The sequence below is a fragment of the Abramis brama genome (assembly GCF_963993115.1).
Source record: "Abramis brama genome assembly, chromosome: 10".
In the NCBI taxonomy this organism is placed as follows: domain Eukaryota; kingdom Metazoa; phylum Chordata; class Actinopteri; order Cypriniformes; family Leuciscidae; genus Abramis; species Abramis brama.
Genome location: NC_139972.1, coordinates 28,714,944 through 28,736,932, shown reverse-complemented (window position 1 = coordinate 28,736,932; position 21,989 = coordinate 28,714,944). Strand labels below are relative to the sequence as shown.

Genomic DNA, 21,989 nt, shown 5'->3' with positions numbered 1-21,989 from the left:
CATTTTGCAAACATTGTGGGGAATATTATCTCTGAATGTTCTCTAGACATTCTGAAACATGTAGTAACATTTAGAAAAAAAAATACACAATGGTATTTCTAACAGAGAAACCGTGTTGCAAGTCAAATACCACAAAATGTTTAATTTGCATGTTTTTGCTCCAGCAGAACCAACTCTCACTGCATTGTTTTCTCCTTGTTTCTTTTTTCTTTTTCTTTTTTCTTTTTTTATAAGGTGTACCAGATTGGGATATGATAATCTGATCACTGTCACAATGACACAGGTGAAAGAGGGTTTGTCGAGTATCCAGATCTTTGTTATCTTAAAAGTGTATAGTTGATCAACTGTTGAAGCATATTTCTCTACACCATCCCACCATCAATCTTTAAGAGAAGTAAAGGGGAACTTATCATCAGTTGTTGATTTTCAACTCTAACAGAACCTGCAAAGAGGTTTATATGGACCTGAAGCCATAAAGAAAATGGGTAAGAATCTATATACATTATATGCATATTTGTTGCCTGTTGAGAGCGTATGGGTGTGAGGAGAGAATATTATCATTCTCTGTATTTGGATGAAAATTGTAGAGAGATTAGAGAAATTTCCAAAAGGATTTTTCACATGTGTCCTTAACTGCAGGCCATGTCCAAGCTGGGTTTAAACTTTTCATTTTTTTTTAATTGATGGTTTATTTATTTAGTACTTTTAAATTACCTTTTATAGGCATATATATATATATATATATTTTTTTTTTATTTTTTTTTTTTATGGTCATAATAAGGAATATATGTTAAGATTATTGTGTGCACATCCCACCATCTGGCAGGTGCTGGACAAAAAGGACTACTGAATAGAAAAGATTGAAATGTCCGCAACACTGCTTACTCCCATATTTTAATAAAAAAAAGCAACGTTTCGACCCTACTGGGTCTTCTTCAGGCAAATGGTAAAACACATTTGATACAGAGATATATAGGCCTTACAATCAACTGACCCACCCTGTGATTACAATTAGCTTGATTGGGTCTGAACAAGCCTAATGACCCCACTCATTATTGAATTAAGAGAACAATTGCATGGAAAAAACAATCAACATACACAGGAAACAATTCCATATATATATAAGTTAACCCCAACAACACATATTAACCCCACAAAAATAATTTTTGGAGAAAAAGCCCCACATATGCATATAACTTGCTAAAATGTAGTCAGAAACAGGAAATTACCTAAACAATCAGTAAATACTCACATAGCCTACATGTCATGTATATATATAAACCCACAATCAATTACATAGGCTACATAAATACAAATTATATTATGACATATAACATGGCAAAGTCATACATTATAAGAATGGCTTTATATCAAAATCTTCATTCAGGCCGTAAGGAGATATTGTGTTTAAATAATAAATCCAAAAAGTTTCCCGTTGGAGAAGCCTTTTACCGTGATCTCCTCCTCTAAAAGGTTTATTGACCCGCTCTACCCCAATATATCTAAGGGCGCTGACATTATGCCCAGCTAATTTAAAATGAGCGGCAACAGGACTGCGTTCATCTCCTTTTCTGATGGTGCTTCTGTGCTCACTGATTCTAGTCCGTAGCGCTCTCGTTGTTTTACCAACATATGATAACCCACATGGGCAACTGATTAAATAAATAACATGTGTGGTGCTACATGTAATAGTGCCGCGAATAGATAATGTCTTACCAGTGTGTGGATGATTAAAATTTTTTCACTTATACGTGTACGAGCACTGGGCACAACTGCCACATCTATAATTGCCATCTGGCATGCTAGGAAAAGGCATTGTAAGTTGTGGACGTATATCGTTCCTAACTAGATGGTCTTTTAAGTTAGAAGCACGCTTAAAAATAAGCTTAGGCTTTTCTGGGAAAACTTTGTTTAATTTAGGGTCCGAATCAATAATATGCCAATGTTTATAAACAGATCCTCTAAATTCTGACACAAGTGGAGAATATTTTACACAACATAAAGGAGACTTATTTGGGTTTTTTGTGCGTTTATTTGATCGAAGGCACTCGTCTTGCGTTATCTGATCAAAACGTGCTTTGGCCGAATCAACCCAATCTTGTTTGTACCCTCTGTTGAGAAATCTTTTTGTCAAGTCCCCAGCTTGCTTTGAGTAAGATGTGTTATCGCTGCATATTCTGCGTACACGATTAAACTGACTGATTGGGAGACTTTTGACCAATGGCCTGGGATGAAAACTATCCCCATGCAGTATAGTGTTGCGATCCGTAGGCTTGCGAAAAAGATCAGTTTTTAAACTCATACCATCTTTATATATCTGAATATCCAGAAAACTGATGCATTGTCTGTCATATTCCAAAGTAAATTTCAAATGTTCATTACAAGAGTTCAGATACTCATGAAAAACATTTAATTCGTCCACTGTGCAGTCAATAATCAGAAAAATATCGTCAATAAATCTCTTGTAGAATAAGATCTTAGAATAGAATGAATTTCTCTGATGCAGCACAAATTGATTCTCAAAACGACCCATATATAAACAGGCATAATTAGGGGCCATTTTGCTTCCCATGGCAGTGCCTTTCTTTTGAATATAAAACTCATCTTGGAAGCGAAAAAAGTTATTAGTAAGAACTATGTTAGCCAAGTCTAATATGCACTCAGTGCTAGGTTTTGGCTCAACCTTACTTAGAGAGAGAAAATACTGAAGTGCTTCTAGGCCACCATCATGTGGAATATTTGTGTACAAACTCTGAACATCAAAAGTGACCAATAAACAATCATCAGAAATAAGATCAAAGGTTTTTAGCGTATTGATAAAATCAATAGAATCACGTATATAAGAGGGGAGGGTAACCACTTCTGATTTAATAAAATGATCAACGAAGGCAGATATATTTTCAGTTAGGCTACCAATCCCACTGACAATAGGTCTTCCCTTCAGAGGGATATCTAAGCCCTTATGGATTTTGGGGAGTGTATAAATTACAGGGATCACTGGATGTTCAACCTTAAGAAACTCAAAGGCACTTTTTTCAAACTCGCCATTATTAAAGTGATCTTCTAATTGGGAATATACCACGTTCTTCAACCTGTTAGTGGGATTACATGATAATCTCTCATAGAATGTACAATCACTTAATTGTCTTTTAATTTCCTTTTCATAATCCACAACATTTTGCAAAACAACAGCTCCCCCCTTATCAGCAGGCCGTACCACAATACTATTGTCCTTACTCAAATCCATTATAGCTTCTCTTTCCTCTTTAGTCAGGTTATTGTACACTTTATATTCTTTTTTATTTTTTAGTAGACCCTTAACATCATTCTCAACCAAACGACAGTACGTATCCAGAGAGGCATTACGGTGCTTAGGAGGAATAAATGTCGATCTTTTCTTAAAACGACTATAAGACAAGTCACTAGTGGCAGAGGTAACAGGCGGCAGGACTTGGTCCAGAGCGGAAACACTCCTGGTTGAACTGTCCTTCATATCAGAGTGGAAAAACTCCCTCAATCTAAGATTACGAAAGAACTACTGGAAATCAATAATAGTCTCAAAGTCATTAGTATGAGTGGTTGGAACAAAACTCAGTCCTTTACTTAAGGCTGACGTACAAGCCTCAGACAAAGTTTTTTCAGAAAGATTAATTACCGTACTCTCCTGCTGGTCTGAATGCGGGGTTGCCTGTGACCTTTTTCGCTGACTTCTTCGGCATCGTTTTTTCTTGGAAACAGGTATGCTCTTCGCCATCGTTGTGAATTTTGAGGTTTTCTCAGGCCGTATCCTAAAAAAGACACTCCGCGCTCTGATTGACCACTCACATCTGAGCCTGAATCATACGATGAGGAAGACAACCATGGTTTTCTGTTTCCTTGTTGTCGTTGGCGTGCAGGTCGTGTTCGTTGTCCCTGGTTGTGCTGCGATTTAGCTAGAGATTCTGGTTTTCCATCCCTCCAAAAGTAGACTTTGCTCTGCTTGTAATCCTCAGCATCCCGTGCAAACTTGGTCCTCTTAACACTCCTGATTTCGCTGGTGCAGTCAATACGATGGCGTTCAAGCTCCTTCTTGATTTCCCCAAGTTTTTTCTTGTCAGACAGCACTTTCAATTTAATTTCTGTTTGCTTGAAATCTTCCCTTGTTGATTCCAATTGAACAGTGATTTCACTTATAACAAGGGCCATCAGATCAAAAGAGCATTTGTTTAATATTTCGCACCAGCGTGTGCAGAAAGTAGGATTGTCCTGGCCTAAAGCAGGCGCTTTCTGCAGTCTCAGACCACGAGGAATGATCTTTTTTCTTAAATAATGACTTAATGTTACAGCGTGCAAATGCTGTCTAATCTCTCGTTCCTGTAGATTAAACAGTTTATGAGTCAGTGCATCACCCTCCTTTGGATCTGTTGTATCCTCATCAAAGATGGACTCCTTCAGCATAATACGGTCATAATCCTCTTGGTTGAATTCAAAAATGCCACTTGGGCTAGCATAAGTTTCTTCCTCAGACATGGCTTAATTGTCAGAGGAGCAAGTGATTTATCAAGGGAGATAAAGGGAGTGCTACACTAATGAAATTACAATATATGTTAAGATTATTGTGTGCACATCCCACCATCTGGCAGGTGCTGGACAAAAAGGACTACTAAATAGAAAAGATTGAAATGTCCGCAACACTGCTTACTCCCATATTTTAATAAAAAAAAGCAACGTTTCGACCCTACTGGGTCTTCTTCAGGCAAATGGTAAAACACATTTGATACAGAGATATAGGCCTTACAATCAACTGACCCACCCTGTGATTACAATTAGCTTGATTGGGTCTGAACAAGCCTAATGACCCCACTCATTATTGAACAGTGTTGTGCAAGTTACTTCCAAACTGTAATACATTATACATTACTTGTTACTGTTATTTAAAAGTAATTCTTTACCTTACAATATTACTGTCTCAGAATTGTAATGCGTTACATTACTCCTGTATTACTTTTGAGTTACTTTCACCAAAATAACTACAGAAGTAGAACTTAACATTCTAAAATGACTAGGGCTGTAACGATATGCGATGAAACCGAAATCGCGACACTCAGATCCACGAACCTGTGTCACGGTGTGATAAGGCAGAATCGCGACACACCCCTTCCAACTCCCAGAGTTATCATTCCCGTCCAGATCTAATGCTACCACATCTTTAAACTACTATTAGTATTATTTGAAATTAACATTATAAAATACGTAGACCTACACCACAAAACCAGTTGAGGATAAATTCTTTAAAATTGGGCAATTCCAGCGTCATGGACGTGACATTTGCAGTTAAAACATGAAATATAAATTCTCAGAAAATGCATTTAATACCAATATATTGAAACGTCTGTTTATATATACATAGGCTACTCCCTTAATAAAGGAGTTTAGACATTAGAAAAATATCAGTCTACACATGCGTTTTATATTTATTATGAGGGAAATATACATGCATGCGTGACACAAAAAATCTTTAACTTTTAGGTAGCAAAACATTTTTTAGTAATTCTGTAAATGACACCAAGCAAACCAAAGGTAATAGGCTACTACCCACCGGATGAAGAAGGACATGTTCTCCACAGAACATAATATATTCATTTTATTTTTTGTGTTCGCATTTATTTAAACCTGCCCTAAACACGGCTTTACTGGACTATGTCACACAATAGTTACACCAGCAAGAGGGAGATGAATGAAATAAATCGCCATACAAATATATCTGAAGTGGTAATTTAGTCTTTATTTACAAACTTGGACACCACACGCGGCTATCGACTGACCACGAGCAGGTATAACTTACTTGCATTTTTCATTCGTTAATGTCTCGTGGTCTTGCTGTTTTTTCCCTCCGGTTTTTTTTTTTTTTTTTTTTTTTGAACAATTACATTTTGGGCTAAAAGTGTGTTGTAACGCAAGCGTTACCGAACATGTACCGAGTAAAATATTACTGAAAATTGATTAGTAATGCCTTACACTACTGCGTTACAGCAAAAAGTAATATGTTCCTGTAATGCATTACTTTTATAACGCGTTACTCCCAACACTGTTATTGAATTAAGAGAACAATTGCATGGAAAAAACAATCAACATACACAGGAAACAATTCCATATATATAAGTTAACCCCAACAACACATATTAACCCCACAAAAAGAATTTTTGGAGGTCTACTAAAAAATAAAAAAGAATATAAAGTGTACAATAACCTGACTAAAGAGGAAAGAGAAGCTATAATGGATTTGAGTAAGGACAATAGTATTGTGGTACGGCCTGCTGATAAGGGGGGAGCTGTTGTTTTGCAAAATGTTGTGGATTATGAAAAGGAAATTAAAAGACAATTAAGTGATTGTACATTCTATGAGAGATTATCATGTAATCCCACTAACAGGTTGAAGAACGTGGTATATTCCCAATTAGAAGATCACTTTAATAATGGCGAGTTTGAAAAAAGTGCCTTTGAGTTTCTTAAGGTTGAACATCCAGTGATCCCTGTAATTTATACACTCCCCAAAATCCATAAGGGCTTACACTGTAAAACTTTACTGTAAATTTACAGTGAATTTCCTACAGAATTGTACTGTATTTCCATAATACAGTATTAGGCTGTATATTTTACAGAACAGCTGTAAATATACAGCACATTTCTGTTTTCAACCCGATAAATTCGTAATACAGTATCATACTGTAAAAGCACTGCATTGTGGGATTGATTTCTTTCGCGCTCAATTCAGTTCAAATGTGACGCGAGCCGTCAGTAGCTACTACAACAGGCAAACTTGATTTGTCAACGGGATTCAACTGAACAGAATAATCATTCCTGTTAACAAGATAAACAGTGTCTGCGAATCTGTGAGCAATTTTAAGCTTTTGTGAGCTTCGGTTCGTGTTTCAAACATTGCCTGTGACGCAGCAGAAAATGGGCGACATTAACGTGCTAACTTTACATGAAGACGGATGGAAGAATTTGTCATCTGAATAACCTGCGTCTGTGACGATTAGTGGGATTGAGAGTTTGAGAAGATGGAAAATTGTTCAATTGAGTGATACGGTAAGCCAATATATTTTGGGTTTTTTTGCGTTCGCATTTCTACATTGTTTTCACGAATGCTTATTTCGTTTGATTTTACGAACGCGGTTTACTACCGCGGCCGCGCAAACAATTCACTCTGTTCCACCTGTTTACCAAGTAACGTTAACGTTAACTTCGATATTTCACATAATAGGCAACATACCATGTTATTTGCAAGACCTGCTTTTGATATATATTTTTCGTTTCAGGCTGTGTAATCTGATGACGGTCCAGTGCTAATGTAAGTGCTTTTAAGTAACTTAGTGTTACAGTTAGTCTATGTGGTAAAAAAAATGCTATCAAAATGCTGTCAGTTCTGTGATCGTGCTTTTGAATCGTTGTCAGAATTTTGCTAGCACAAGAAAATCCATGTTCCTAATGCTGTTTTCAAATGTAGTATTCCTGATTGCCATGCCATGGTCCTACAACTAACAATTCAAAGAGAAGTTAGACGGTGTTATCCTTCAAGCAGATAAGTAGAGATTATTCAACAAATCTCATTAATCTGTAATATGTTTTATGTTTTGGTTCTGTTGATCATGGTTGTGCTGTCCTTTTTAAAAATTGTTTCAGGAATTTGCAACTCTGATGTCCAGCAATCTACACTTGCCAGAGAGTCCACGCATTATTTCCTGGTATGTAAACATTAAAGGTTTAAGTTTAAACCTAAAATGAAAAGCCATCATTTACTCACTCCACTGCAAAATATGTTTTTCTTAATTAGTTTTTTTTTTTTCTTGTTTCCAGTCCAGATATCTAAAATTCTTACATGAAGAAGCATTTAATTGACAAGTAAAAATTGTCTCGTTTTCTGAAAGAATAAGTCAAAATTTAGTGAGTTTATGCTTAAAACAAGCAAAATAATATGGCAGTGCGTTTTAGTGTTCCTCTAACCCTAATCAATTTTAATTTTTAGGTGAAAATTTTAATTGATAGAACTATGAACAGATAGACAACTAGCCTACATCGAACCACAGTGCACACAATAGTTATTTTAATTATTAATATTATTTATTAATTCTTTTTTTTTTTCAATTACAGGTCAATCTCTAAGCAACCAGTGCTGGATATTAGGTTTGGAAGGTCAAGGTGTGTGTGGAAAGGATCACAGCCTCTTCATCCCTGGCCTGGCAGCGCTGTTTGCCGCCTCCTATGAGTTCAGCTTGCAGTACCAGGAAGAGGCAGCACCTTGAGTTTGTTCAGAGGTTAGTCATTAGCATATTTGCCATTCATATAAATATTAGACTGAATTGTGACTTGTCTTGACAGTATTTATTAAGCTGATTACTGGTATGAACAGTATGGCCCTGGTTTCCATACTGGGCTTAGCTTAAGCCAGGTCTAGGCCTTAATAAAATTAGGGTATTTAAGCAGCTTTTATAAAAATGTCTAATAAAAAAAAAAACATTACTGGTGTGCATCTTGAGACAAAACAGTGGCAGTCACATATTTAAGATATGTCAGTGCAAGTTGTTTTCAGTTGAAGGATTAGTGAAAATTCTGTCATTAATTACCCTCATGTTGTTCCAAACCTGTAAGACCTTTGTTCATCTTCAGAACACAAATGAAGATATTTTTGATGAAATCTGAGAGGTTTCTGAACCAGCCATAGACAGAAACGTCTTTGCAACTTTCAAGGCCCAGAAAGGTAGTCAAAACATTGTTTAAATAATCCATGTAACTACAGTGGTGCAACCTTAATATTATGAAGCGATGAGAATACCTTTATTCAACAATCTCTACTCTTTCACGTCATTCTCCTACGCTGTTGATGTAGTGTAAACAGTGTCAAGTCTCCTTCATTTATATAGCGCTTTTAACAATATAGATTGTTTCAAAGCAGCTTTACAGTGATAATAGGAAATTACAGTAACATAGATTGTTTTGGCTTTACAGCAGCTCTAGAATAAAGTTATTAGATCGACTATTTTTGACTGTCAAAATGCAGGCGGACACAGCTTCAGCGAGTTGTTCAAAATCTTTCTTTTTAGTAAACTCTGTGTACATTAACAATGTTCTCAATGCTGGAGTTCATGTGTATTCTTCCAGCACAGTTTCATGTTGTCGAGCCTCCTTAGTGTTTTAAAAAATTGTGATTTTTAATGCTATCATAGTCGTGCCCCAAGCACTCCCATTCAAAAGACAATTTGACCATAAACGAAAATACAGTCAAACTTAAAAGTGGTGTTTTCATCCTAATTATGCTTTTAAATGAAAGTTTGCCTCGGGTAGATTAACAAAAAGACCCTAGGTTGCATTTTGGCAAGAGTTATCCTTTAATACACTCCGGCCCACTCATCCTCAAAACAGTGTAGGAGAATGACATGTAAAAGAAGAGATTATTCAACAATGTCGTTATTTTGGAGTTATTTTGCGCACAAAAAGTATTCTCGTCACGTCATAATATTAAGGTTGAACCACTGTAGTTATATGTACTATTTACTGATGTTTTTACCACCTTTCTGGGCTTTGACAGTTGACATTGATGTCAATGGAGGGACAGAAACCTCCCAGATTTCATAATAAATATCTTAATTTGTGTTCCGAAGATGAACGAAAGTCTTAAGGGTGAGCAATAATGACAGAATTTTCATTTTTGGGTGCAAATATCAGTTATTGATCACAACATCCAACATTGCATTTTTTTTCATGTTGTTCAGATTTATCCTAACAAACTAGTCGTTAAAACCGTTATCTGGTTTCTATTTACACATCTTTTGTGCTGTCTCTCTCTGTCAAAATATATAAACTCAGTCCATAATATTTCAATGTTTTTTTTCTGTCTTTTCTGCCTTTTAGACGCTTTCTTGACATCAATCCTGAACGTGGATCAAAAACAAAGAAAGGACAAGTAACTTCAAAGAAAACTGGCCAAGTTGTGCAAAAAAAGAACACTGTAAGCCTACAGGTTTCCTCACTTCTGCGAAAACTTGCAGACTTTGAATGGGATTTCGTTTGCACTTGTATGGACTTCAAAACAGAAACAGCAATTCACTGCCATTATAAAGCTTGGAAGAGCCAGGACATTTTTTAATAGAACTCCGATTTTATTCGTCTGAAAGAAGAATGTCACATAGACCTAGGATGACTTGAGGGTGAGTAAAACATGGACTAATTAAATTTTTTTGGGTGAACTATCCCTTTAATTAAGCGCTAAGTGTTACCTGTTTGTTGTTAAGTGTTAAAATTGAATTTTATGTTTAAAAAAATTCAGCCAACATGTTCACAGAAGGCAATTTTCTGATCTTTGCTTTTAACCAAAATAAATGTTTTAAAACCCAGAAAATGTTGTTTTCTTTTTCCTAGTGTGACTACTATACAATTTATTGCTGTAGACAAGTTTAATATTGTAAAAGTATGTGGTATATACTGTATTTGGTAATTACAGTGGAGTACTGTAAATGCTGTTTTCTGTACTAGTCCTGTAAAAATACAGTATGTGGCTGGAAACCCAGCTGCCAGTATTTTACTGTAAATTTACAGTACAATGTTTTGCAGTACAATACTGTAAATGCTGTTTACAGTACTAGTCCTGTAAAAATACAGTATGTGGCTGGAAACCCAGCTGCCAGTATTTTACTGTAAATTTACAGTACAACGTTTTACAGTACAATACTGTAAATGCTGTTTACAGTACTAGTTCTGTAAAAATACAGTATGTGGCTGGAAACCCAGCTGCCAGTATTTTACTGTAAATTTACAGTGAAAAGTTTTAAAGTGTAGATATCCCTCTGAAGGGAAGACCTATTGTCAGTGGGATTGGTAGCCTAACTGAAAATATATCTGCCTTCGTTGATCATTTTATTAAATCAGAAGTGGTTACCCTCCCCTCTTATATACGTGATTCTATTGATTTTATCAATACGCTAAAAACCTTTGATCTTATTTCTGATGATTGTTTATTGGTCACTTTTGATGTTCAGAGTTTGTACACAAATATTCCACATGATGGTGGCCTAGAAGCACTTCAGTATTTTCTCTCTCTAAGTAAGGTTGAGCCAAAACCTAGCACTGAGTGCATATTAGACTTGGCTAACATAGTTCTTACTAATAACTTTTTTCGCTTCCAAGATGAGTTTTATATTCAAAAGAAAGGCACTGCCATGGGAAGCAAAATGGCCCCTAATTATGCCTGTTTATATATGGGTCGTTTTGAGAATCAATTTGTGCTGCATCAGAGAAATTCATTCTATTCTAAGATCTTATTCTACAAGAGATTTATTGACGATATTTTTCTGATTATTGACTGCACAGTGGACGAATTAAATGTTTTTCATGAGTATCTGAACTCTTGTAATGAACATTTGAAATTTACTTTGGAATATGACAGACAATGCATAAGTTTTCTGGATATTCAGATATATAAAGATGGTATGAGTTTAAAAACTGATCTTTTTCGCAAGCCTACGGATCGCAACACTATACTGCATGGGGATAGTTTTCATCCCAGGCCATTGGTCAAAAGTCTCCCAATCAGTCAGTTTAATCGTGTACGCAGAATATGCAGCGATAACACATCTTACTCAAAGCAAGCTGCGGACTTGACAAAAAGATTTCTCAACAGAGGGTACAAACAAGATTGGGTTGATTCGGCCAAAGCACGTTTTGATCAGATAACGCAAGACGAGTGCCTTCGTTCAAATAAACGCACAAAAAACCCAAATAAGTCTCCTTTATGTTGTGTAAAATATTCTCCACTTGTGTCAGAATTTAGAGGATCTGTTTATAAACATGGGCATATTATTGATTCGGACCCTAAATTAAACAAAGGTTTCCCAGAAAAGCCTAAGCTTATTTTTAAGCGTGCTTCTAACTTAAAAGACCATCTAGTTAGGAACGATATACGTCCACAACTTACAATGCCTTTTCCTAGCATGCCAGATGGCAATTATAGATGCGGCAGTTGTGCCCAGTGCTCGTACACGTATAAGTGAAAAAATTTTAATCATCCACACACTGGTAAGACATTATCTATTCGCGGCACTATTACATGTAGCACCACACATGTTATTTATTTAATCAGTTGCCCATGTGGGTTATCATATGTTGGTAAAACGCCTCGGTTACGACTGTAACCTCGGTTCCCTGAAGAGGGAACGAGCGTTGCGTCGAGTTTGACGCTATGGGAACGCTTTGCGTGATGATGTCTTGAAGCACATGTAAAATCAGTCCAATGGTGTGGCGGAACGTCAGAGGCGGGTGACGTCACGTACCAGGAAGCTATAAAAGCCGGCCCGAAACAGAAAACGAAAGCTTCGTAAAGTCTGAAGTCGTGTTGACAGGCATGAAGGAGATATGGCAAGGTGACGCAACGCTCGTTCCCTCTTCAGGGAACCGAGGTTACAGTCGTAACCGAGGCGTTCCCTTTCAAGGGAACTCGCGTTGCGTCGAGTTTGACGCTATGGGAACGTCTATACCAACGCCTCCATAGCTACAAATGTCTGTCCTGTGTGAAATCTGGTGAGCAGCACTAGGAAGACAAAACATGAGACCCTGGAACAGAGTCTAGATCCAGAGAGTAGAACCTGACGAAAGTGTGCGGTGAGGACCAGCCTGCCGCATCACAAACGTCCTGTAACGAAACTCCTGATATAAGGGCCTTAGAGGCCGCCATACTCCTCGTAGAGTGCGACCGGACAGCCAAAGGAGAAGGCTGTCCAGCCGCCTCATAAGCAAGTGAGATAGTCTCAACCACCCACTGCTCATCCTTTGCTTAGACACTGGACCTCCCTTGTTAGGGGAGCAAATGTCACTTTTACGCCACAGGGCAGCTCTGTGGACATACGTGTCTAACGCCCGAACAGGGCAAAGCAAATTATTCGCCTCCTGGTCCGATTTCGAAAGGGAGGAGGACCTCCAAGTGCCACGAGGGAAACGAGATACCAAAGGGGTCTTTCCCCACAGACATTCCACCCAAAGGACTGTGGTAAGCACCTACGGCCGCCACATAAACCTTTAAAGTGGACGGGGTCAGACCTGCAGTGAACCGGTCCTGCAGGAACTCCAGAACTGTACCAATTGGGCAGTTGACTGGATCCAACCGACGGTCACTACACAAAGAGGAGAATACTCTCCAGTTCAGGGCATAAAGTTTCCTCGTGGAGGGAGCTCTGGACTGTAGAATGGTCTCAACAACCTCAGTTGAGAGACCTGACTCTATGAGCTGGGCCCCCTCAGAGGCCAAGCCCACAGGTTCCACAGTTCTGGTCAGGGGTGAAAAATCAAGCCCCCTGCTTGGGACAGAAGGTCCCTCCTGACGGGTAGCTCCAGAGGAGGCCCGTCGAGGAGGGACACAAGATCGGGAAACCATACTCTGCCCGGCCAGCGCGGGGCTATAAGAAGCAGGCAAACCCGATCCCTGCGAACTCTTTCCAGAACTCCCGGGAGCAGAGCAACTGGGGGAAAGGCGTACAGACGTAGCGTCGGCCACGTCTGTACCATAGCATCCAGTCCCAGAGGAGCTGGATGCGTGAGGGAGAACCAAAGTGGACAGTGAGACGTCTCTCGAGACGCAAACAGATCCACTTATAATTTCCATATCAGCTCCACCACCTCGGGGGTGGAGCCACCATTCCCCGGGCCTCGGCCCCTGTCTCGACAGAGTGTCTGCTCCTATATTCTGGACCCCGGGGATGTAGGCTGCCTTGAGTGACAGCAACTTCCCCTGGGACCACAAGAGGATATGGCGTGCCAGCGCAAACCCCCTTGATATAGGCGACTACCGACGTGTTGTCCGTATGTACTACGCATGGTGTCCCCTGAGACCTGTGATAAAGCTCCTCAGAGCCCGGAAGACAGCTAACATCTCTAGGCTATAGAATGCCAGGAACGATGATGGTCTTCCCACAGACCTTGAGATGAGCGACCCTCAGGATCGCTCCCCAACCCGTGAGGGAAGCATCCGTCGTTAGCAGTTTGCGACGACAAGGAGCTCCCAGCACTGGGCCCTGGGACAGGAACCAAGGTTTCTTCCACATAACCAAGGCACGTAGGCATCACCGCGTGACCTTGATTGTGCGAAATGGGTTGCCCCTCGGGGAAAAACCCTCTGGTCCTGAGCCACCACTGCAGGGGCCTCATGTGCAGCAGTCCAAAAGGTATCCCGTTGGAAGCTGCTGCCATGAGACCCAACAGTCTCTGGAACTGTTTGACAGTGAGTAGCTGGCCTAGCTTTACACTTCCCACAGCTGCCAGGATCGAAGCGTGGCGATGACAGGCGCGCCTGCATCGACACTGAATCCCAAACCACGCCTAAAAAAGTGGTCCTCTAAAATAGAGAAGCACACTCTTCTTGGCGTTCAGCCGTAACCCCAACTCTTTCATATGGGCGAGAACAACATCTCGATGTTGAACCGCCATCTAATGCGACTGAGCTAAAATCAACCAATCGTCGATGTAGTTCGTGATGCGAATACCCCGGAGGCGCAGAGGCGCCAGAGCTGCATCCACGCATTTGGTGAAAGTGCGGGGTGATAAAGCCAGGCCGAATGGAAGAACTCGATATTGGTATGCTTTGCCCCCGAAAGCAAACCTCAGGAACTTCCAATGACACGGACGGATGGAAATATGCGTCCTTGAGGTCTATCGTGACAAACCAGTCCTCGGACTAATCTGTGGCACGATTGTCTAAATGTTAACATTTTGAACTTGAGCTGCATGACAACTCGAAGACCTAAAATGGGACGCAATCCCCCGTCCTACTTTGGAACTATGAAGTACCGGCTGTAAAACCCGGTTTCCCTGTTGGAGGGAGGTACATATTCTATGGCCCCTTTCTCTAACAGAGTGTTTACTTCCTGTTCCATAACCAGAACCTGCTCGGGGCCCACCATTGTGGGCAGGACCCCCATAAACCGCGGTGGGCGTTACTAGAATTGTATCTAATACCCTTTCCACGGTCTGCAGGACCCAACGAGAAACATTTGACAGTAGCTTCCACGCTGTCAAAGATTCTACTAGAGGTACCAGTCTCTCGAGACTGGTTTCTGGATTTTGTTGCTGTTGAGTAGTCGGTTCGTCGCCCTGTAACGGCGCACCGGCAGGGAACGACCAAACAGACTGCTCTAGCACCCTCCTCAGAGGGGGCGGGCATCCCGAGGCCACTACGTTTCCGGGTGGACCTTGAGATATGTGCTCGCCGGAGACCGCTGCGCCCTGTAACACCGGAGGCGGCAGGGTTGGCAGAACGGTCCCCTGAGGGCACCGAAGAGAGACGGCACCGTATTTTTCTCCTGCTGTTGAGCAGTCGGTTCGTCGCCCTGTAACGGCGCACCGGCAGGGAACGACCAAACAGACTGCTCTAGCACCCTCCTCAGAGGGGGCGGGCATCCCGAGGCCACTACGTTTCCGGGTGGACCTTGAGATATGTGCTCGCCGGAGACCGCTGCGCCCTGTAACGCCGGAGGCGGCAGGGTTGGCAGAACGGTCCCCTGAGGGCACCGAAGAGAGACGGGCACCGTGAAAAGAGGTGTTAACCGCTCTGCTTCGGGGGGACTACCCTCATTTGTCCTGAGCCCTCAGACATCAGGACTTTTTCCCAGAAGCCTTCTTGGCGGTAATAACGGTCCGCAGATCCGTTTTACCCCTCGAAGACTGCTGGGTTTGAGAGCGCCCTCCGTGTCCCCGAGATTTTTGTGGGGGAGCACGGGAGGAAACGCTCTGTTTCTGAGTGGCGCGGTGCTCAGCGCTCTTTTTAGAGGAGTGAGGCTGCTCCCGCTCAGCAGCCTCATAGAAAGAATGGCGGGGGAGAAGTTTCTGAAGTGCAGCTGCCTGTTTTGAAGCTTCTTGTGACTTCGCTACAGCACTATTAACTGCGTCTCCAAATAACCCTTGCGTGGATACTGGTGCATCTAAAAGAACATGTTTTTCTTTGTCCTTTATGTCACTTAAGTTGAGCCACAGATGCCTCTCAGTGGCCACCAGGGCTGCCATAGAGCGGCCGATGGATTTAGCCGTCTCCTTGGTGGCCCTGAGAGACAAATCCGTGGCTCTACGCAGTTCAGACACCGTATCAGCACTAATACCCCCGCCCTCCTCAAAATCACCCAATAACTCAGCCTGGTAAGCCTGCATTATGGACATTGTATGTAAACACGCTGCAGCTTGACCGGCGGCGGCATAAGCTTTATGAACCAGGGAAGAAGTAACTTTTACTGGCTTGGATGGAAGTGCAGGAGCCTTCAGAGAAGATGCCGTTGCTGGAGAGAGATAGCTCGCGAGCGTCTCTTCCACCTTCGGCATCTCCCCATAACCAGCAGTATACACTCGATATGACACTGGTTTCGCCCACGATCTCGACACCTCGGTGTGGAGATCGGGGAAAAACGGCAGGCTCCTGCGCTGGGGCTGCGCACGAGATGGCAGGAAGCGTTCGTCGAGCTTACTTTTCGAACGAACGTCCTGCCTATCTTCTGGCCACTCAATAGACAGTCTGTCAACAGCTCTAGTAATGACATCGAGCAGTTCCTCAAACGCATGAGACTGAGGTGGCGAATCCTCAGACTCAGCTACAATACTCACAACATCCAACTCCTCAGAGCTGGATAGTTGCAGTACTGGTACCTCTATCGGGGGGGAAGAAACCGCAACGCGTGCTTCCACACCCTGATAAGAGGCACTGGATCTATCAGACGGATGCTGAGATAAGGCAGAGCCCGTCTCAACATCCACTGATAAATCCATCTGTGAACCCCAGGTCTGAGATCGACGCCGTGCCTCGGCAGCGGCGGGACCCGAGCCCTGGGGAGCGTGGTCGGGATTGAACCGAGCCAAGCAGGATCGGAGCGTACGCAATGGAAGCGCACAGCAATGCACACAGTCACCACCCTCGAGTGCTGACTGGGCATGCTCCTCTCCCAAACAAACAACACAAAGAGTGTGTGTGTCACCTCCCGTTAAATAACGCGGGCAGGGATGGACACACACTCTAAACTGCTGCTCGCTCGCCATACTGAATATATATATATATATGATATAGACAGACAACACCAAATATACAGACAGATTTCACACAGAGCGCAACTGAAGACTCAGAAAGCTTTCGTTTTCTGTTTCGGGCCGGCTTTTATAGCTTCCTGGTACGTGACGTCACCCGCCTCTGACGTTCCGCCACACCATTGGACTGATTTTACATGTGCTTCAAGACGTCATCACGCAAAGCGTTCCCATAGCGTCAAACTCGACGCAACGCGAGTTCCCTTGAAAGGGAACAACGAGAGCGCTACGGACTAGAATCAGTGAGCACAGAAGCACCATCAGAAAAGGAGATGAACGCAGTCCTGTTGCCGCTCATTTTAAATTAGCTGGGCATAATGTCAGCGCCCTTAGATATATCGGGGTAGAGCGGGTCAATAAACCTTTTAGAGGAGGAGATCACGGTAAAAGTCTTCTCCAACGGGAAACTTTTTGGATTTATTATTTAAACACAATATCTCCTTACGGCCTGAATGAAGATTTTGATATAAAGCCATTCTTATAATGTATGACTTTGCCATGTTATATGTCATAATATAATTTGTATTTATGTAGCCTATGTAATTGATTGTGGGTTTATATATATACATGACATGTAGGCTATGTGAGTATTTACTGATTGTTTAGGTAATTTCCTGTTTCTGACTACATTTTAGCAAGTTATATGCATATGTGGGGCTTTTTCTCCAAAAATTCTTTTTGTGGGGTTAATATGTGTTGTTGGGGTTAACTTATATATATATGGAATTGTTTCCTGTGTATGTTGATTGTTTTTTCCATGCAATTGTTCTCTTAATTCAATAATGAGTGGGGTCATTAGGCTTGTTCAGACCCAATCAAGCTAATTGTAATCACAGGGTGGGTCAGTTGATTGTAAGACCTATATATCTCTGTATCAAATGTGTTTTACCATTTGCCTGAAGAAGACCCAGTAGGGTCGAAACGTTGCTTTTTTTTATTAAAATATGGGAGTAAGCAGTGTTGCGGACATTTCAATCTTTTCTATTCATAATAAGGAATAATCATACACCATTTAATATTTACCAGAAAATGTTTTTTCGAGTGTCTTATAAACTGTAATTGTGTCATCTTATGTGAAAAGTGTGAACATTGTATTTTAATTGTATGTGTTTGTGTATATGTATTGTAGATACAGTTCATGCTGTTGAAATGTTAGGACAAAAAAATGACAGAATTATCATTTAATGCAACCCTGTTATCTGTTGGACATTGCAGAATAGTAAAAACTTGAAAATAGAAAATTACATTAATTGATAAGAGTGTTAAAGTATAAGCTTCGTATGGCATCCTGGGGTAGAAAATGTGTTGCATGTGAAAAGTGGCATAAAAACATTCAGAGTCCAGAAACCAAAACTCACTGTATTTTCTTCTCTTGTTTTCGTGTAGCAACCACTACTTTTGGATTTCAAAATGTGACCAGATTCAGTACAGACAATTCTACACTGCAGACAGAGATCTTCTCAGGCATTACCATCTTTATCATATGCATTTACTTTGTCATACCTGCTGTAGGTCTCATTGGAAACGGGCTTGTCATATTTATGACTGGTTACAAAATGAAGACGACAGTCAACTCCATTTGGTTCCTCAACTTGGCGATTGCAGACTTCATCCGCTGCTTAACTCTAATCATAAACACCATTTTAGGCGCACGCAATATTAAGGATTTTGGTTCCTTCAAGTGCATGTTTCTCCGCTTTATAATTTTCCAAAACTCATTTGCTAGCATTTTGCTGCTGATGACTATTAGTCTGGACCGATGCCTGTGCACATGGATGGTTGTGTGGTCTCGAAATAATCGAACCCTATTAAAAGCCAGAATCATCTGCGTGATTGTGTGGGTTTTATCCATTGGCTGCTGCATCCCTGTAGTTATCAATCCCTCAACAGCGGAGAGTGGAGCAATCTATGACTATCCTAAACAATACTACAAGTCTCTGGTCACATACATGTTCATAGTGGGCTTTCTCATCCCCTTCCTGATCATTGCATCTTCGTATATAGCTATCGGCGTGCGAGTCAAACGTCTCAAAATGGAGAACCAGCTCAGGTCTTACCGGGTCATAATAGCTGCTGTCCTGGCCTTTTTCATATGCTGGCTTCCTTATCATGTCCACAAATTTTATTACATAAGTGCAGAAGAGAATCAGTGCAGTAAGTCTTCTAAATATGTTTTATTAAAAACATCAGTTAACTGCCTGGTTCATCTCAACAGCTGTCTGAACCCCATTCTCTATGTGTTCATGTGTGATGAGTATAAGAAGAAGCTGAAACAGTCTCTACTGCTGGTGCTGGAGACGGCGTTTGCTGAAGAACCTCTGGACTTCAAAGTCTCAAAGCAAACAAAAGATACCATCATCTCTATCTCTGCCAGCTGCCAGGATAACAAAACAAGCGTTTAAGATTGTATAGACATTTACAACTTCACTTTTCTGCTTTAATGGCCACCCTTTTATGGCATGTCCACATGAGGTTCAACAGTATTAAACAGCCATAAACTGCATTATACACATGAAGATGTTGAATCAATGACTCAATTTGGTCCATGGGGAAAATAAAATGTTTGTCTATTAAAAAATCTTGTTGTCTATTTTACAGTTTTTCTCGATTGCTTAAACACATTTCTTGAAACTATGCCTCGTATTCTCAAAACTATAAACACAAATCCATAACGTCTCACCAAATTCCCCAAACATCATATTTTCAGGTCAAAATGAAGCTCTACACTCAAAGCCATTCACTCTTGCTGAAAAACCAAACTTTGCCCTCAGACAGGACACACAAGCCCTCATAATCACACACACTGCAACATAGTCTAACACACTGGTGCAATAAATTCAAAACAACATTTCCAAAACTGGTAAGTTATGTTGCTTGTGGTTGCACACTCTGCAGCCACTCTGTGTGACTGTACGACTGCTGGCCTTTTCTTGCAAGAAAATAAACCTCATCAAAGACTATTGGTTATGTTTGTCTTTTATTCAGTGATAGAATTTTGTCTGCCACCACACCTCCCTGAAGGTTCTTGAGGCGACGGTAAAGCGACTCAAATTTGGCCTTACTCGTAGCCGAGCCTCCGTCATAGTCATACCATTGACAAAGACATGGGCAACTAGAGTGGCTTGAATTTCATCTGAGACTGCTTGTCTTCTTGTCCTTGCCCTTCCTCCTCCTTATTCTTATCCCTCTTCCTTCATGTCTTTCTGGATCCATTGTTCCAAAACGCAATAAACTGATTTGGAACCTTTTATATATCTATTGAAGGTTCTGATTGATGTGTGTTAAATTTTGACTCTTAGTGTTTCCACCTGGGTAATTGTGTGCTAACTGAGCTGAAGCTGTGCTGACTTGAGTGAACAATTTTGAATGCTAGTGCTTTCTAAATGACAACATGGTCTAAGCAATGAGAAATGAAGGGATTTGTGTGTAGAGTTTTGCAGTGACAGTTCAACAAATCTGACTCATGTCTGCATCTTCAACATCCATCTCGAAAAGCCGCATGCAGCAGACTTCATCTCCCTCCTAGCCTCCTTCGATCTCACACGACTCATCACCACAGGTACTCACAAATCAGGCAACCAACTGGACCTGGTTTACACACGCAACTGCACCACAGACAACATCTTGGTGAGACCTCTCCATGTTTCAGATCATTTCCTCATTACTTTCAGTCTACAACTCTCTACCCCTGCACCTCCAACCCCACCTCCAGTCACTTTCAGGCGAAACCTGCGCTCACTCTCTCCCTCACACCTTTCCTCTGCCGTGTCATCTTCTCTTCCCCCACCCTCACAATTCTCATCTCTGGATGTGAATACCGCAACGGATACCTTATGCTCCACTCTAACCTCTTCTCTAGACACTATCTGCCCTCTCTCCTCCAGGCCAGCACGCGCTACTCCCTCCAACCCCTGGTTATCTGAGGTTCTTCGTGAACACCGGACTGAACTCAGGGCAGCGGAGAGGAAATGGCGCAAATCAAAAGACGCATCTGACCTGGGTATGTATCAATCTCTCCTCTCTTCCTTTTCTGTAGATGTTCATGCTGCAAAATCTTCATACTTCCACAACAAGATCAACAGCTCCTCCAACACACGAGTACTTTTCAAGACATTCAACTCTCTCCTCTGTCCACCTCCACCACCACCCACCTCCTCCGTAACTGCTGACGATTTTGCGAACTTCTTCACCAACAAAACTACAACTATCAGCAGTCAGTTCTCGGCTCCACACACACAGGAACCCAGACCGACCCCTTCCTCAGCCAATGTCCCTCTGTCCTCCTTTTCTCCGCTAACCGAGGAAGAAGTATCTACACTTCTCCTCTCCAGTCATCCTACCACCTGTCCTCTAGACCCCATCCCCTCGCACCTTCTACAAGCCATCTCTCCGACACTTCTACCAGCACTCACACACATCATAAACTCATCCCTCCATACTGGCACCTTCCCTACAGCATTCAAGCAAGCTCGGGTTACTCCACTGCTTAAAAAACCAACACTAAACACATCAACTGTAGAGAATTACAGACCCATCTCCCTCCTACCATTTATTGCAAAGACACTTGAAAGAGCTGTTTTCAACCAAGTAACATCCTTCTTGTCTCGAAACAACCAGCTGGATGTCAACCAATCCGGCTTCAAGAAAGGCCATTCTACTGAGACTGCACTACTATCAGTCACAGAAGCCCTACGGATCGCAAAAGCTGCTTCCAAATCTTCAGTCCTCATTCTCCTGGATCTGTCTGCTGCCTTCGACACTGTGAATCATCAGATCCTTCTGTCCAGCCTCTCATCACTGGGCATCACAGGTACTTCACTCCACTGGTTTGAGTCCTATCTCACAGGTAGGTCCTTCAAGGTCGCATGGAGAGGCGAGCTATCCAGATCGCATCAGCTGACCAC

At 41.4% G+C, this 21,989-nt stretch overlaps 1 protein-coding gene and 1 long non-coding RNA gene across 2 annotated transcripts; both read left to right on the top strand.

The window, feature by feature from the left end:
* Positions 1-372: 372 nt before the first annotated feature.
* On the top strand, positions 373-19,657 carry LOC311090948 (C3a anaphylatoxin chemotactic receptor-like). The gene is made up of 2 exons (XM_084126612.1): positions 373-485; positions 18,472-19,657. Exons 1-2 carry the CDS (start codon positions 482-484, stop codon positions 19,485-19,487), a joined length of 1,020 nt encoding a protein of 339 aa, XP_083982738.1. The 5' UTR covers positions 373-481; the 3' UTR covers positions 19,488-19,657.
* On the top strand, positions 7,552-10,372 carry LOC311090949. Its single transcript, XR_014607976.1, has 3 exons — positions 7,552-7,727; positions 8,134-8,297; positions 9,892-10,372. It is a non-coding gene; the product is annotated as an uncharacterized lncRNA (long non-coding RNA).
* Positions 19,658-21,989: the final 2,332 nt, after the last annotated feature.